General features: G+C 40.0%; 1 protein-coding gene across 2 annotated transcripts; it reads left to right on the top strand.

Moving 5' to 3' along the window:
- Positions 1 to 28: 28 nt before the first annotated feature.
- On the top strand, positions 29 to 5,150 carry ccdc25 (coiled-coil domain containing 25). Of its 2 annotated transcripts, none has more exons than XM_055884895.1 (8): positions 29 to 227; positions 600 to 647; positions 759 to 798; positions 2,529 to 2,656; positions 2,774 to 2,877; positions 4,005 to 4,207; positions 4,315 to 4,360; positions 4,497 to 5,150. In XM_055884895.1, exons 2-8 carry the CDS (start codon positions 626 to 628, stop codon positions 4,524 to 4,526), a joined length of 573 nt encoding a protein of 190 aa, XP_055740870.1. In that variant the 5' UTR covers positions 29 to 227; positions 600 to 625; the 3' UTR covers positions 4,527 to 5,150. The 2 variants fall into 2 exon arrangements, with proteins under 2 accessions (XP_055740870.1, XP_055740869.1); XM_055884894.1 differs by having other exon boundaries at positions 30 to 223.
- Positions 5,151 to 17,300: the final 12,150 nt, after the last annotated feature.

The raw sequence follows: 17,300 nt of genomic DNA on the forward strand, positions 1-17,300 counted from the left end.
AGTTGAGCAGCATAACCTACCCGGAAACAGTTGGTTTGTGACCGCCGCTAACTTCCGGGTCAACTTTCCATGCGAAATTGACTGTCAGCACAGTTATCATCTCGTAATGAGGCAAATGTAGTTATTTGACAAGTGTGTAAAGTACTCCATTCATATTTTGTTTCTAAAGTTTAAAACAGTTTCTTCGATTTATGCAAGATGGTGTTTTACTTCACGAGTGCCGGTGAGTAAGTGAGCTTTTCTTTAGCTTGCTATCCCGCCCATAGTTAGCAGCTGAACTAGCTAGCCTAGAGAATCTTCTTGAATCATTTTGTTAGATAGCTACGTTAGATAGCTACTTTCTTGACAAATATAATCACGAGTTGTCATTCGTCATGGATGTTTGTTGACATATTCAGGTCAGCAGATGAAGCTAGGCATTTAATTAGGAATAATCATCATGTGGAGTGGATGATGGCAGAGTTATTGTCCTATTCTGAGAATGGACAGGTATGTGTAGCTAGGCAAATTATCATGTTATTCGTATTTAATTAGCCCCAAAGCCTTGTTGATATAGCTAACTAAAACTATTAATTTTGCATTGTTTTTTTATTGTACAGTTGTTACACCTCCCTACACTATCTACATGGGGAAAGACAAATATGAAAGTAGGTAGCTGGTCATTTTAAAGTGTTGTTTTCTAACAAACCATGATTCATGTTGTTAGAGGCATTAAAGATGCCTGCCCAGCTAACTGTCAACTTCTTTCTCACAATTAGATGAAGATCTCATCAAATACGGATGGCCTGAAGACATTTGGTGAGAAACTTAAACATCTCTCTCTGCTTATAACTGAAACCATGAGCCTCTTATTGTGATTTGACCATTGAGTCTGAACATTTGTCTGATACATTACTCTATGCAGTGTTGAAAAATATCCACATGGTGGCACCTAGAGCTAAGCAAAGATACAGTAGTCCTATATCAGCTAATAGGGCTGTGGTAGTATGTACAGTACCAGTGAAACGTTTGGACCCATCTACTCATTCTAGGGTTTTTATTTGTTTTTTTACTCTTTTCTACATTGAAGAATAGTGAAGACATAAACTATGAAATAACACACATGGAATCATGTAGTAACCAAAAAGGTAGCCACCCTTTCCCTTGATGGCCGTTTTGCACACTCTTGGCATTCTCTCAACCAGCTTCACCTGGAATGCTTTACCATCCAACAGTCTTGAAGCAGTTCCCACATGCTGAGCACTTGTTGGCTGCTTTTCCTTCACGCTGTGGTCCAACTCATCCCAAACCATCTCAATTGGGTTGAGGTTGGGTGATTGTGGAGGCCAGGTCATCTGATGCAGCACTCCAACAATCTCCTTCTTGGTCAAATAGCCCTTGCACAGCCTGGAGGTGTGTTGGGTCATTGTCCATTCTGCTCCAGAATGCTGTGGTAGCCATGCTGGTTAAGTGTGCCTTGAATTCTAAATAAATCACTGACAGTGTCACCAGCAAAGCACCATCACACCTCCTCCTCCATGCTTCACGGTGGGAACCACACATGTGGAGATTATCCGTTCACCTAATCTGCGTCTCACAAAGACACGGCGGTTGGAAGCAAAATTCTCAAATTTGGACTCATCAGACCAAAATACAAATTTCCACAGGTCTAATATCCATTGCTCGTTTCTTGGCTCAAGCAAGTCTCTTCTTATTATTGGTGTCCTTTAGTAGTGGTTTCTTTGCAGCAATTTGATCACGAAGGCCTGATTCACAGTCTCCTCTGAACAGTAGATGTTGAGATGTGCTGTTACTTGAACTCTGTGAAGCATTTATTTGGGCTGTAATGACTGAGGCTGGTAACTTGAATGAACTTATCCTCTGCAGCAGAGGTAACTTTGGGTCTTCCTTTCCTGTGGCGGTCCTCATGTGAGCCAGTTTCATCGTAGCGATTGATGGTTTTTGCGACTGCACTTGAAGAAACTTTCAAGTTCTTGAAATGTTCCGTATTGACTGACCTTCATGTCTTAAAGTAATGATGGACTGTCGTTTCTCTTTGCTTATTTGAGCAGTTCTTTCCATGATATGGACTTGGTCTTTTACCAAATAGGGCTATCTTCTGTATACCACCCCTACCTTGTCACAACACAACTGATTGGCTCAGACGCATTAAGAAGGAAAGAAATTTTCAACAAGGCACACTTGTTAATTCAAATGCATTCCAGATGACTACCACATGAAGCTGGTTGAGAGAATGGCAAGAGTGTGCAGAGCTATCATCAAGGCAAAGGGTGGCTACTTTGAAGAATTTCAAATATACCAATTTTTTGATTTGTTTCACACTTTTTTGGTTACTACATGATTCCATATGTGTTATTTCATAGTTTTGATGTCTTCACTATTATTCTACAATAGAAAATAGTAAAAATAAAGAAACTCTTGAATGAGTATGTGTGTCCAGACTTTTGACTGGTACTGTATGGCATTGATTATTTTAGAATGTGTGTCTTAAGGCTGTTGTAATAATTATATCATAATTGTGTCCACAGGTTTCATGTGGATAAACTCTCTTCTGCCCATGTGTACCTGCGAATGCCTAAGGGACTGACAATAGAGGATATTCCCAAGGAAGTCTTGATTGACTGTGCACAGCTTGTGAAAAACAACAGCATCCAAGGTAATACATTGAGTTTCCTGGTGAGTTTGATACAAACAATAGAGTAGTTAATACAATATCACAAGCAATTCCAGGAAACTTGGTGATAGCCTTTTAACTCTTAATTACTCTTAACAGGTTGTAAAATGAACAACATCAATGTTGTCTACACACCATGGGCTAACCTAAAGAAAACAGGAGACATGGATGTAGGCCAAATAGGTTTCCATCGACACAAGGAGGTCAGTGATCTCTCTGGCATAATGAATCCGTATTACTTTAAGATCTGTCACTTTTATTTGTGTCTCAGCTTTTATTGTTCATATGTTCTTTGTTTCTATAGGTTGTTATCAATAAAACGTCACAATAAGGTGCAGAGCGTTCGATTTGCCTGCTGGGTTGCAAGGAGACCCCCAGCTTTGCTAAAACCATTGATAATTGTGTGTCGTTTTCAAGGGATTGTTAAATAAATTTGAACTATTTGGTTTTTAATATCATCACCTCTTGAAGAGCATAGTCAGAACTACAAATGTCCAATTATTCCACATTTAGCTCTGTCATCAGAGTTATACAGCAAGTAACTGCATGATTTCATGATCAGTAAACATCAATTGATCATGTAATTTCAGATACCTGAGGGTAGACTCACGATATCTCTCAATATTGTCCTCCATTAATTGGATTAAAGTTAACTATACCTGACAAGTATGTGTGGTTTAGGTTCATTTGTGTGCTCTGTCTGTCAAACAGCAGGACACATACAAATTATTCTCTTCAACATTGTTTTTAAGAGTGTTAAATCACAATTGCTGCTGACAGACATGATTGGCTACATTGATTGATGGACCATGTCAAATTGGCTAGCTAGCTAATAACAGATCACGTCAATATGGCTAGTTAACAAGCTAACTTTCAGTGGTGATGACAGTAGTCCGGCTGAGAACTTTACCAGGACGAGGATTTGCCAATGTCAAGCTCTTTCCAAAAGCCTAATCTCTGATGAAGCAAGCTAAATGACACATGTTGTAGCTAGCTACATGCCAAATGGATAGACTACCCTAACATATCTGAAAATATATTGTCAATTGATGTTTACTGATCATGAAAGGCATGCAGTTACATGCTGTATAAGTCTAATTTATAGAGCTAAATGTGGAATAATTGGACGTGTAGTTCTGACTATGCTCTTCAAGAGGTGATGACATTAAAACCAAATGGTTATAGTATTTATTTAACAATCCTTTGAAAACGGCACATAGTTGTCAATGGTTTTAGCAGAGCAGCCAAATCCAACACTGCACCGTATTGTGACGTTTTGGTCATTTCTATGAAACGATCATTTAGACTTGTTTTGTCAACTGTTTTGTAGGTGAAGGTCGTGGCAGTAGAGAAAAAGGTCAATGAGATAGTGAACAGGGTGGAGAAAACAAAGGACGAGCGATACCCTGATCTAGCAGCAGAGAAAGAGTCTCGAGACAGGGAGGAGAGAAACGAGAAGAAGGCCCAGATACAAGATCTGAAAAAGAAAGAGAAAGATGACATAAAAAAGAAAAGAGAGCTGGAGGAGCTCAAGTAAGTTATCTCCCTAGCTACATCATCTATGTTCGACTGGCATCCCAAAGGACCATGTGTCACTTATGTGAATGATATGAACTTACACAGTAATTGTTCCTAAACAGAAGTTATTCTTCGCTGATGACGAGTGACAATATGACAACAAATGAGGTGAGTTGATTAACAAAATCCGAACAGAGTTATAATCTGTTTCTTTTAGAAATAGACTGGCCTGTTAATCGGTAATATGACTTGTTGCAATACGACCATTCATTATGTCAGAAATGGATAATGGAGTCTTTTTCAGGACGGAAATGATTCGGATGACTTCATGTAAAAGGAGAATATGGGACATCGGAGAGACACCATCCCCTGAAATTAAAAATTGTTGGATTGCACTGTTATACACACTGTTATACCGGACAGTGCTTTGACATTGTGTGTATAGATCGATAAACTTGCTACTGTATTTTTGGAACAGTACTCGTGCCAATTATGCACAATTTCAGGACCATAGTGATCTGCTTGTTTTCCCTACGCTTCTTGAATTTCAAAGGAAAAATTCAAACATCATTGGTATCTTGTACTTTACATCCTCTGCTTGACTGACGAGAGTAACGGCAATTCCAGATTCCTCAGACAAGTGCTGTCAAGGATTTAGTCTTGGGACTGCTATTCCTTACACGCTGTATGATCTAATTCAGAATTGGTGCATGTTGACCTAATGATATGAATGAATATATGATCTCTTGACCAGTATGTCTAGCTATGGGTGGAATTAATATGTACTTTACATCTATTATAATTTACCTGGCAGATGGTGCAGACTTTGTCCTGCCCAGAGACTGGAGCCTAGTAATTGTGTCCCCATGAGGCCATGCAAAATAAGTTTTATCTTGAATGTTTCTTTGTAATAGCCTGAAAGAGCGCTGACGTTATTAATAAAATTCCCCTTTATCCACGCAAAGTTCCATTTTTGTTTTAAATTGAACTGCCCAGAAGGTAGAGTAATTGCCCAGGTCATTATTTAGAAAACATGTTGACATAGCTTTGCTAATGAAGAGTGAGACATTTGAATGGTTTGAGTTACTTGGTCCTTTATTAGTCATATGGGTACAATTCTCTCCCCTACCTATTCCAAGTGCTTTTTGTCAGGGTAACAGATCAGGTTTCTCTTTCCTGGGTCATGATCAGAGCTAGGATTTAACATGCTGGATTTTCAGTATAAAGCGTGACATCTCTTAATTTCTCACTGCTGTGTATGTATGAATGGAAAGCAGCTGTGGCTGACCTCTGGTCCACATCACACAGACTGAAATGCGTGGAGCAGGTTAAGGTATGAGGAGCGCGTCCAAATTAATTCTCCAAGAAGACTTGCATTTCATTTCACATCTGCATAAACAATTTCACTCAACAACCGTGAAAAGCAGAAGAAAAGGCCTTTGTTTCACTACATGTGATATGCCTCCCACTACATGAATAAAAGTGGGTTATTCTCAGTGACAGGATGGCATACAGTTTAAGTCGGAAGTTTACATACACTTAGGCTCGAGTCATTAAAACTTGTTTTTCAACCACTCCATAAATTTCTTGTTAACAAACTAGTTTTGGCAAGTCGGTTAGGACATCTACTTTGTGCACGACACAATTAATTTGTCCAACAATTGTTTACAGACAGATTATTTCACTTAAATTCACTGTATCACAATTTCAGTTGACTGTGCCTTTAAACAGCTTGGAAAATTCCAGAAAATTATGTCATGGCTTTAGAAGCTTCTGATAGGCTAATTGACATAATTTGAGTCATTTGGAGGTATCTGTGGATGAATTTCAAGGCCTACCTTCAAACTCAGTGCCTCTGCTTGACATCATGGGAAAATCAAAAGAAATCAGCCAAGACCTCAGAAAAATAAATTGTAGACCTCCACAAGTCTGGTTCATCTATGGGAGCAATTTCCAAATGCCTGAAGGTACCACGTTCATCTGTACAAACAATAGTACGCAAGTATAAACACCATAGGACCACGCAGCCGTCATACCGCTCAGGAACAAGCCGCGTTCTGTCTCCTAGAGATGAACATACTTTGGTGCGGAAAGTGCAAATCAATCCCAGAACAACAGCAAAGGACCTTGTGAAGATGCTGGAGGAAACAGGTACAAAGGTATCTATATCCACAGTAAAACGAGTCATATATCGACATAACCTGAAAGGCCGCTCAGCAAGGAAGAAGCCACTGCTCCAAAACCGCCATAAAAAAGCCAGACTACGGTTTGCAACTGCACATGGGGACGAAGATCGTACTTTTTGGAGAAATGTCCTCTGGTCTGATGAAACAAAACTAGAACTGTTTGGCCATAATGATCATCGTTATGTTTGGAGGAAAAAGGGGGAGGCTTGCAAGCCGAAGAATATCCCAACCGTGAAGCACGGGGGTGACAGCATTATATTGTGGGGGTGCTTTGCTGTAGGAGGGACTGGTGCACTTCACAGAATAGATGGCATCATGAGGCATGAAAATTATGTGGATACATTGAAGCAACATCTCAAGACATCAGTCAGGAAGTTAAAGCTTGGTCGCAAATGGGTCTTCCAAATGGACAATGACCCCAAGCATACTTCCAAAGTTGTGGCAATATGGCTTAAGTACAACAAGGTATTGGAGTGGCCATCACAAAGCCCTGACCTCAATCCTATAGAAAATATGTGGGCAGAACTGAAAAAGCGTGTGCGAGCAAGGAGGCCTACAAACCTGACTCAGTTACACCAGCTCTGTCAGGAGGAATGGGCCAAAATTCACCCAACTTATTGTGGGAAGCTTGTGGAAGGCTACCCAAAACGTTTTACCCAAGTTAAACTATTTAAAGGCAATGCTAACAAATACTAATTGAGTGTATGTAAACTTCTGACCCACTGGGAATGTGAAAGAAATAAAAGATGAAATAAATCATTCTCTCTAATATTATTCTGACATTTCACATTCTTAAAATAAAGTGGTGATCCTACCTGATCTATGACAGGGAATTTTTACTCGGATTAAATGTCAGGAATTGTGAAAAACTGAGTTTAAATGTATTTGGCTAAGGTGTATAAACTTCTGACTTCAACTGTATGTAACTACAGGACCCTGTGTGTTCAACGAACTGTGAATATGCATATTTGTCACATGCAAGTATGATTTCAACCTGACTGGAATATTGCCTACACATTCAATACATGTTTTTATGAAAGTTGTTTCATGGTTGAGGCATTTATTTAAAACATTTTCAAGACATGAACTGTTGGACAAAGGCATGATATTGAAGTTATAGTTGACCTGACAGTTGGTTATGTGTTTAAATTGCTCTTATCACAACAGGCCTGCATGGGAATCAAATCAAATTGTATTTGTCACATACACATGGTTAGCAGATGTTAATGCGAGTGTAGCGAAATGCTTGTGCTTCTAGTTCCGACCATGCAGTAATATCTAACAAGTAATCTAACAATTTCACATAAAAATATTTGGATGAGCGATGGCCGAACGGCATAGGCAAGATGCAGTAGATGGTATAGAGTACAGTATATACATATGAGATGAGTAATGTAGGGTATGTAAACATTATATAAAGTGGCATTGTTTAAAGTGGCTAGTGATCAATTTATTACATCCAATTATGAAGGTGGCTAGAGATTTCCTTTGAATCTGTCATGTTTCAGTGCTGATTAGAAGTAGCCTGCATTATATTGTTCTAAAGAGATGTACTTCTTGAGTGGTACCACTGTGGCAGTTCAGTTGTTCCTTTGCAAGGGAGTCATTAAGAGTTCATCCAGAATTTGTAATTCTTATTTCGTTTTATTAGTCCTGTTGTATGAGTCAGTTCCAGAACTGAGAAGACATCCCAGTTATTTTTATAATGAGATCTACATAGATTTACAGCTATGAGTGCAGAGTCAAGAACTTATGCTACACCCATTGTAACAACATGTACTTTGTACTAAGTCTGAAAAATATTTACTGTTGCTTTATTTCACATTTTGATATTCCATTTTCTTTAGGACCACTAGATGGCAGGTTATTGCTTTATTTCACATTTACTAAATATCACGCTAGAGTTGGTCACTCTGACATGGTAAATGGTATAATTTGCCATTCATTGATTGATTTGATCAATAATCAAACTTGATGTCGATTACAGATTTGCTTCTTTCGAAGTGTCTCTTCAATATGATCTCACAGAGACAAAGCTATATGCCTATGTTTTCCTCATATACTGCAAGTCAGCATCTATATTTACACCGTTGTTTTGTCATAAATTAGTATGTTGTGTTAATTGGGACAGGACGATGAAAGCAAATTGGTGCCATTTTAAACAAATATATTTTTAAGTTAAAAAAAATGTTTTTTGGGGTGGGGGACTGACAACCAGGAATTTGGTGGCTAATTAGCTGGTGTCAGGAGCCTGTATTTTGTGGAAAATAAAAAATGTTTTGGTGGGCCGTATGTAATTTGCAGCGGGAGGCAACGGTTACCCAAATCACACAAAATAATAGTTTGGCATTGACATTCTAAAAGTAAAGCATTAAACCAGGACAAATACGGACAGGCCTCTACTAGAGATCATTCCCAGCTCTGTCACAATAGTTTCATTTCATATTTACGAGCAAATATCCTGCCAAAAAGCCCTATGTTTCCCATAACTTTGAACTCAGTGCTCAGAACTTCTGCTTCAGAAACCTGAAGGTAGCCCCGCTTAATCTCTTACAAAGCTTTTACAGCTCTGAATTTACTGTTTCTCCCACAGTAGATTTAAGAGGGTACATTTCAGAAGAGCTGGCCTACACAACATAGAGATGGCACACACAGTAATGGAAGCCTGAGAAAGGAGTTATTCTGCAAAGGAGGGCGTCAGCCATGCTGGCAGGGCGTAAGGTCCTGTGGAAAGAATGACCTCATAATGCTGCCACCTCTGATGGTCCTCTTCTCTCCACGTGGAGAAGGCAGGTTTATGTGTTTATTGGAAATATGCAGTCATCTCCTCCAGGAGCCCGTGACCCTGCCAGAGCATCAGCTTCAGCTTCATCCCAGCCCAATTCTCACAGAACCCAAGCACAATGCAGCAGTGGGGTGGAGAGTGGAAATGACTAGAGAGAGCGTGGGAGCAAATTGTTGTTAATTTGCTTCGGTGCAGTACACTATTGAGCCAGATGCTTATGTGCTTTATGGCTGAGATTTAGGGCTGGTGGTTTCCCGGACCCAGATTAACCCTGTTCATGGACAGAAATAGCATTTTCCATGGGGATTCTCTTATTCTGGGTCCAGGAAACCAGCCCATTCAGGGTGGCAGGTAGCCTAGTGGTTAAGAGTGTTGGGCCAGTAACCAAAAGATGGTTGGAATCCCAGAGACGGCTAGGTGGAAAAGATCTGCCATTCTGCCCTTGAGCAAGGCAGTTACAACTAGGTATCCCCCTTTCCCTGCAGTACAACATGTATCAGATACTGCTTTACCACAGTGGGGTACCACCTAGTCTAACGATGTTGCCCCCAACTTGTGGCCCATTGTAACTCCTACCCTAAACATTTCTGCTATATGGATGTATTGTTATCTATAGCTAGGCAGTCCTGTAATTTCCTGTTTAGAGAAAGAGAGGAGGAAAGTTTCCCTAACTGTGGCTTCTTTCAGCTATGCTTTACCCCTGTGCTGGTTATAATAACATCTGCCTGTGGCTGACAGAGGTAGGGGGACCACACACCGCCACGTATGGAGGGTCTGGCTCTGGAGGGCAGACTGAGCAGTACTGCCGACCCACCGACCAACAGACCCACCTGCTCTGCTGTGGTCCCCGTGTCCAGCCTGACCAGCTGAAGCCTCCAACAAAAGCAAACAAGGCCGTAAAATGCAGAGTTGGGGTGCTGTCTTTGGAAAGACCTCCTTCTGATGTAAGGCAATATGGCTTGCACATGGGGGTGATCGAGAGCACTCCCCCACAACAAAATGGACTGTGCTTCTCTTTTTTTATATATAGTTTCTTTCTTTATTCAGACGAGAAAAAATAAACAAACAAGATACACACACAGACATATGCAGCCTAACATCAACAAGACTATTCCCATTCCCACCCACCCCACCCCCTCCAGAGGTAGGCAGGCCTACAATTAAGGGAGACAATTTCATTAATTGTCAGTTCATAATCGGGCCTAAAGTATTTTATGAAACTGCCAATAGGTCTACTGAATGATGAAGGTGCATACATCAGCAACACAACGGGGGAAAAAAACTATATAAAAAAAACAATGCATGGGAGATGCGCCTGGAATTTTTACAGGTCATTCTTTCAAAATAAATGTTAAGATGGTCATCAGATACATATGGACCATCATCCTCTGCCCCAAGTAAATAAATAAATAATAATCACATATTCATTATTATACATTGAACAATATACACTTCCGTTCAAAAGTTTGGGGTCACTTAGAAATGTCCTTGTTTTTGAAAGAAAACTAATTATTTGTCCATTAAAATAACATAAAATTGATCAGAAATAGAGAAATAGACATTGCTAATGTAGTAAATGACTATTGTAGCTGGAAACGGCTGATTTATTATGGAATATCTACATAGGCGTACAGAGGCCCTTTATCAGCAACCATCACTCCTGTGTTCCAATGGCACGTTGTGTTAGCTAATCCGAGTTTATCATTTTAAAAAGCTCCTTGATCATTAGAAAACCCTTTTGCAATTATGTTAGCACAGCTGAAAACTGTTGTACTGATTGCAGAAGCAATAAAACTGGCCTTCTTTAGACTAGTTGAGTATCTGGAACATCAGCATTTGTGGCTTCTTTTACGGCCTGAAACTCGTCAGTCTATTCTTGTTCTGAGAAATGAAGGCTATTCCATGCGAGAAATTGCCATGAAGCTGAAGATCTCGTACAACTCTGTGTACTACTCCCTTCACAAAACAGCACAAACTGGCTCTAACCAGAATATAAAGAAGAGTGGGAGGCCCTGGTGCACAACAGAGCAAGAGGACAAGTACAATATAGTGTTTAGTTATAGAAACAGATGCCTCACAAGTCCTCAACTGGCAGCTTCATTAAATAGTACCCGCAAAACATCAGTCTCAACGTCAACAGTGAAGAGGCGACTTTGGGATGCTGACTGACGAGTTTCAGAACAAAGTCCTTATTTTCTGGACATTTTGAGCCTGTAATTGAACCCACAAATGCTGATGCTACAGATACTCAACTAGTCTAAAGAAGGACAGTTTTATTGCTTCTGCAATCAGTACAACTGTTTTCAGCTGTGCTAACATAATTGCAAAGGGTTTTCTAATGATCAATTAGGCTTTTAAAATGATTACCTTGGATTAGCTAGCACAACGTGCCATTGGAAAGCAGAAGTGATGGTTGCTGATAATGGGCCTCTGTACACCTATATAGATATTCCATAAAAAAATCTGCCGTTTCTAGCTACAACAGTCATTTACAACATTAACAATGTCTGCACTGTATTTCTGATCAATTTGATGTTATTTTAATGGACAAAAAATGTGAAAATTCTTTCAAAAACAAGGACATTTCTAAGTGACCCCAAACCTTTGAATGGTAGTGTATATACAATTAAGGGAGACAATTTCATTAATCGTGAGTTCATAATCTGTTATGGTTACACGTTGATGGGAGAATGTCATTAATGCTATCGAAATATTGCCGTATCTGAGAACATGAATAATAAGTTACTAGCTCCACCTGCTGATCACTGCAGGAATGGAGCCCATACTAGGTCACAGTCAGTGAGGGACGATGTCCCTTGTAGCTCAGTTGGTAAGAGCATGGCGCCTGCAACACCATGGTTGTGGGTTCTTATACCCATGGGGGACCGGTATGAAAATGTATGTGCTCACTACTGTAATTTGCTCTGGATAAGAGTTTTGACTAAAAATTACTATTTTTGCAGAAGGGCCAGCAAGATCCACCTCCTTGTGAGAGAAGAATGAACTCTGTCACTTAATGTAGAGGCCAACATTATACATTTATTAGAAACACAAAAATCAGTCCCCACTACTTCACAAATAGCATAGATGATACTATTGCACCAGTCTGGAATAGAGGCACAGAACAATTAAATATGAGGGATTGATCCTGTGTCTCTCTTGCATCTCCAACAGTTATCATACGTCAATATCTTGGTTTTACACAGCTTCTCTGGAGTCCAGTGCCACCTGTGAATCACTTTAGCTTGTATACATTTGTTACCCATTTCTTTATAGGTTGTATTTTGTTAACTTTTGCCAGTGGTTCAGCCATTTCATCTAGTAGGCAAGAATATATTGTAAAGGAGGTCAAGCGTTTTCTATTGTTTTGTTTAAACAAAAGCCTTTCAAATTTAGTTTTTAGTTGAACTAGTCAGAGGTTGACAAAGGTTTTTAGCCAGACAGCTCTGCAATTGTAGGTACTCACTGGGCAGAAACTGGTTGAATCAACGTTGTTTCCACGTTATTTCAACCCAAAAAATCAGTGATGACGTTGAATCAATGTGGAAAACTGATAGGATTCGCAAAAAAATCATCAACGTAAGAGCATTTCATATTTTTTTTTCACCAAACTTTTAACCTAAATCCAATGACATTCACTTTTGTTGACAACTCAACCAAATGTAAATCAAAACTAGACGTTGAACTGACCTCTGTGACCAGTGAGTATTTCCAAAACTGTGTCGTAGGCAAATCATATGTTACAGAATACAGACAGATGTTCAAAGTTATACCTTGTGAGGCCGTCAGCTTCATTCAGACGCCCCAGTCTGCTGTTTTGCCCCCTATTACAATTGCTTTGTTTTTCTGTTTTTGAGATCCCATTTTATTAAAAACATTTTTTTTATCACAGCCTCACGGAACATGGTTGGATGACCCTGTTGTCTAAGAGTTAGGGATTGAAATGCCCAGCACCAAGGTGATACTCCCTCCCACATCTCCTTCTCCGTATAATACCAGTCAGTTTGTACAGCTCCATTCCATCCTGGTCTTCTACACTTAGCTGTTTAACTGTCGGGCCCAGTAGAACCATTTAAAGTTAGGGAGGCTAAAGCCACCTCTAGAGGGGTGTGCTTGTTGTTTTTTCAAGCCCAAAAACGATGGCCTCCCTTCCCCCATATAAAATCCTTTATATTTCTTTAAAGTATGATACTGGGATTGGCATTGGTTATCGAGATAAGGTATAGTCAGTGTTAGGGACTAGTGAAATACATGTAGCTGTCCCAACAGCATAGCTTTCTTTTCAGCACCATGGAGTGAAGTCTTACCACCGCTACACCTGGCTATCAGCGGAGCCTTGTCTAGTTCCCAGACCCAGCAGGAGAACACAGATGTCCCTAATCTGTGCACCAGCAGGACGGGCCTCTGCCCAACCTGCTCCACTCACAGGACGACAACAACAAGGATTCCTCCAGCTCCTCTGACCCATCCAATAGGCTTTTCTGAGCCAAGAGTGAAATTATCCTCAGTTAAACACAATTATGGCACTGGAGACAAAGGCATTCATGTTTTCCATCTTCCTTCAATAAATACTTGGATCTGCCTGGCTTCTTATGAGACACTCTGTTAGTGTCATCTCTCAGACTTTGTCTGGAACATTGTCTTTCTGGATCAAATGAGCTCATAAACTCATGTCAACGCATGGTTCGTAAGTGGATGCATTCATTCACACATTTGCACATTTTTGGGACAACAGTAATCGCTCTCCCACCGGGCCAGAATAATGAGATCTGATGCTGTGCAACAACCCCCAGGATCCTGTCGGATTATGCATGAGTGCATATTGGAATAATGACTGTTTAGTTTGGATGGCGGGTGGCTCATCTGGGTTAGGAGTGAGTCCCGGCCACAGGAATCCACAATAGATTCCAGCCATGTGATGCCCTTCTTCTGTCCAAGATCACTTGGCTAATCCACAATCTCCTGCCTTTCACCCTGACATCCTTTTGGCAGGGCTGCTCTGCATCTGTGGATTGGTGTGGAGCCAGAGGGAATAGTTGGAAACAACCAGACTATTTTACAAGTTATAAAACACTTTTTTTTGCACAACTGAATGCTCGTTTACCACATGGAGCATGTGAAATTGTGAAAATTAGGATAATGCCCTTGTAGTGTAAGAGCTGTTTGAAAAAAACACATGAAATTTCAGCCTGTTTTGGTGGGATGGAGTTTTGGCCTCCGGTAAATTAGTTAAAGACCAATAAGAAGGTGAGTTCCAAATCTCTCTGCCAATAGCGGTTATTTTTTGGTTTTCCCCTCCCCACTCAGACCACTCCCAGACAGTCCTAGCAAAATTGTTGCTTGAGAAATTGCTCTTGGAAAAAGCTAATATTTCTTTATTTTAGACCATTTTGATTGAAAACAATCGCAGTAAGGTACTTTACCCAGAAAGAATTTGATATTAAGATAAAAATGCCTGCATTGGGCCTTTAAGTTAATGAGTTGGGACCCACATACTGCATACTAAAGATAATCTCCATGCCAAAGGAAATCAAACTCTAAACTGGCTGTGTTTGCATGTTTTACCCAACGACATTATAAATAAATCACAATTAAGTGAAATGCCTGGGGACCCTAGACTCCAACAAAGTCACAGCTGCGCAGCTATCATTGTGGTGAAACTGTCTGTCATATTTAGAGGCGCTTCGTTATAATCGTTTCTCCCTGGAAACAATTATCTTTGTGGAAGAGAGATTATTTATTTGTAACTATTATCATTTGTGTCATGTCATAACTTTTCTTCGTGGCCTGAAGTTGAAATACTTTTACACTAAATTGTCTAGGGATTTGTGTTCTGGCATCATTCTCGGGTTAATGTCATGGTTTTCGCTTTTGATCCTACACCTATTCCCTCACTATTACGGTGTTAAAAATGCTGCGCAAGGTACAGTATATACTGTAGTTATATCTCTGTGTTGTGTTTGTTAAATAACAACATATTTATATATATATATATATAAATAACAACATATTCATCTTCTTGGTGATGATGTATTTCAGATTTTTTAATGTAGGAGAATTTAACACATTAGATCTGGTAAAAGTTAATACAAACAAAACAACATGCGTTTTCAATTTTTTTGAAATACAAGAGAAAGGCCAAAATATAATATTGCAGTTTAGGTGCAATTTAGTGTGTAAAGTTTCAAATTGATCTAGTGAAGCATTGCAATACTGGACAATATTTTGTATCAATTCGGCACATTAGGGCAGACTTGATACAAAAAATTGTCCAGTATTGCAATATGTGTATCTTATCAAACAAACTATGCTACATTTTATCTCTGGGACCCTCAGGATGACAAATCAGCAAGATTACCGAATGTAAGTACATGATTTACCTTCAGAGTTGAATGTATCAAACCAGTTGCTGTGATACTTCTTGTTGTTGTTGTTCAGTCTCCTCAAACAATAGCATGGTCTTTTTTCACTGTAATAGCTACTGCAAATTGGACAGTGCCGTTAGATTAACAAGAATTTAATCTTTCTGCCCATATAAGACATGTCTATGTCCTGGAAAGTTTGCTGTTACTAACAACTGTCATGCTAATCACATTAGCGCACGTTAGCTCAACCGCCCGGGTATAGGGACACTGATCCCGTAGAGGTTAAAATGTTTTGCAACAACTTTACAAGTGGAATCCTAAATCCTTAGTCTAGAGCGGGCTGGTGAGAGGAGCAATTGGAGGACGGGCTAATTGTAAAGGCTGGATTGGAATCAATGGAATGGTACCGAACACATCAAACACATGGAAACAAAATGTTTCACTCTGTTCCATTGATTCCATCCCAGTCACAACAATGAGCCCGTCCTCCTATAACTCCTCCCACCAGCCTCCTTTGGCCCAGTCATTCCCCTTTGTCTCTGCTGACTGGCTCTTATGATAATATGGTGTTTCCACCATCCATAATAGTCCAGAGAAACAGGCAGCTGTCTTAACAACTCCTGACCCCCTTCCCGCTGTTGTGGCTCCATCTGGATGGCGTTAGCCTGCCTTGCCAGTCATGTCCTGGCCCTCCCCGAAGGCTCTAAACAGGCAACCACAGATGATGAATTTAGCAGAAAGTGCCTGGGAGGAGGGGGGAGAGGCCCATACCGCAATGCTCCATCCCTCACTTCCATTCTTCCTAAATTGCTGTGAGGAGGAGGCCTCGCCGATTAGGATTCTTATACTTGTGTGTACAGTAATGCAAATCTACCAACCAAATGGCACAAAGACAAGCAGATATCACAAAGCACTAACTGCTATTTAACATCAGATTACCATTTCCTCTGTGGTGGTGGTGTTATGTTCATCTAATTGTCTGATTCTTGTTACGTAACCTGCAGGGGTTGTTTATATAATTGCTAACATCCCCCTTTGATTGAGTTGCCATATTGAATCAAGGTGTCACTGCTTCACTGTAAAACAGGGAGTTGTCTGTCTCTGAAGCTGAGCTGGACTTTGTAAGGTTTGCTGGAAATACATTGTTATTTTTAAGACAAGGAAATGAAAAGCAATTTACACTACTCCTCCCACGAACTCTGGTTGGTTTTGGTGGATTCAGAACCATTTTGAGAGCTGGGGGAAAATGTGAATCATTCTTTGTTTAACTTTAACTGTCCTCACATGATACTTTGATATTGTTTCGCAATATACCACATTGTTGAACAGTAATGCATATTATGGTTCCACGTCTCACTCTCATTTGCCCCCCTTATATTGTGGAATTCTGTGCATCCTCTGTGAATACATTTGTTATTGAAAGGAAGGGAACTTGGAAACTATAGCATTTAAGAATGGTTAAGGTTAGAATGGTCCAAAGTCAATGTTTTGTAGCTGAATTGTGGAGTGTGGTCATCAATATGACCTGACCAAGGGAACACTTCCAAGATGTCTCCCAGATTGCAGAGCACCTGTGAGCCATGTGGGTCCAGATCAAAGTGGAAAATTAGAGACCCCATAGGACCACCTGTTTAGCTGAAAACATGTTACTGCAAAATTACAATGAAAATAGGTTAATTCAGAGTTTCAGAGTTTCTTGTTGAGGATGAGTGGGTGCCTTAGAACACAGATCATAACAACGTACACTACCGTTCTAGAGTTTGGGGTCACTT

Source organism: Salvelinus fontinalis, chromosome 27, assembly GCF_029448725.1.
Source record: "Salvelinus fontinalis isolate EN_2023a chromosome 27, ASM2944872v1, whole genome shotgun sequence".
Lineage (NCBI taxonomy): Eukaryota > Metazoa > Chordata > Actinopteri > Salmoniformes > Salmonidae > Salvelinus > Salvelinus fontinalis.

Bases quoted from the DNA above. Each gene is read 5' to 3' on its own strand.
- ccdc25 (XM_055884894.1), top strand. From the start codon at position 199: ATGGTGTTTTACTTCACGAGTGCCG. The intron at 2,657-2,773 runs GTAATACATTGA...TACTCTTAACAG, and splicing joins GAAAAACAACAGCATCCAAG to GTTGTAAAATGAACAACATC. The intron at 4,208-4,314 runs GTAAGTTATCTC...GTTCCTAAACAG, and splicing joins AGAGAGCTGGAGGAGCTCAA to AAGTTATTCTTCGCTGATGA.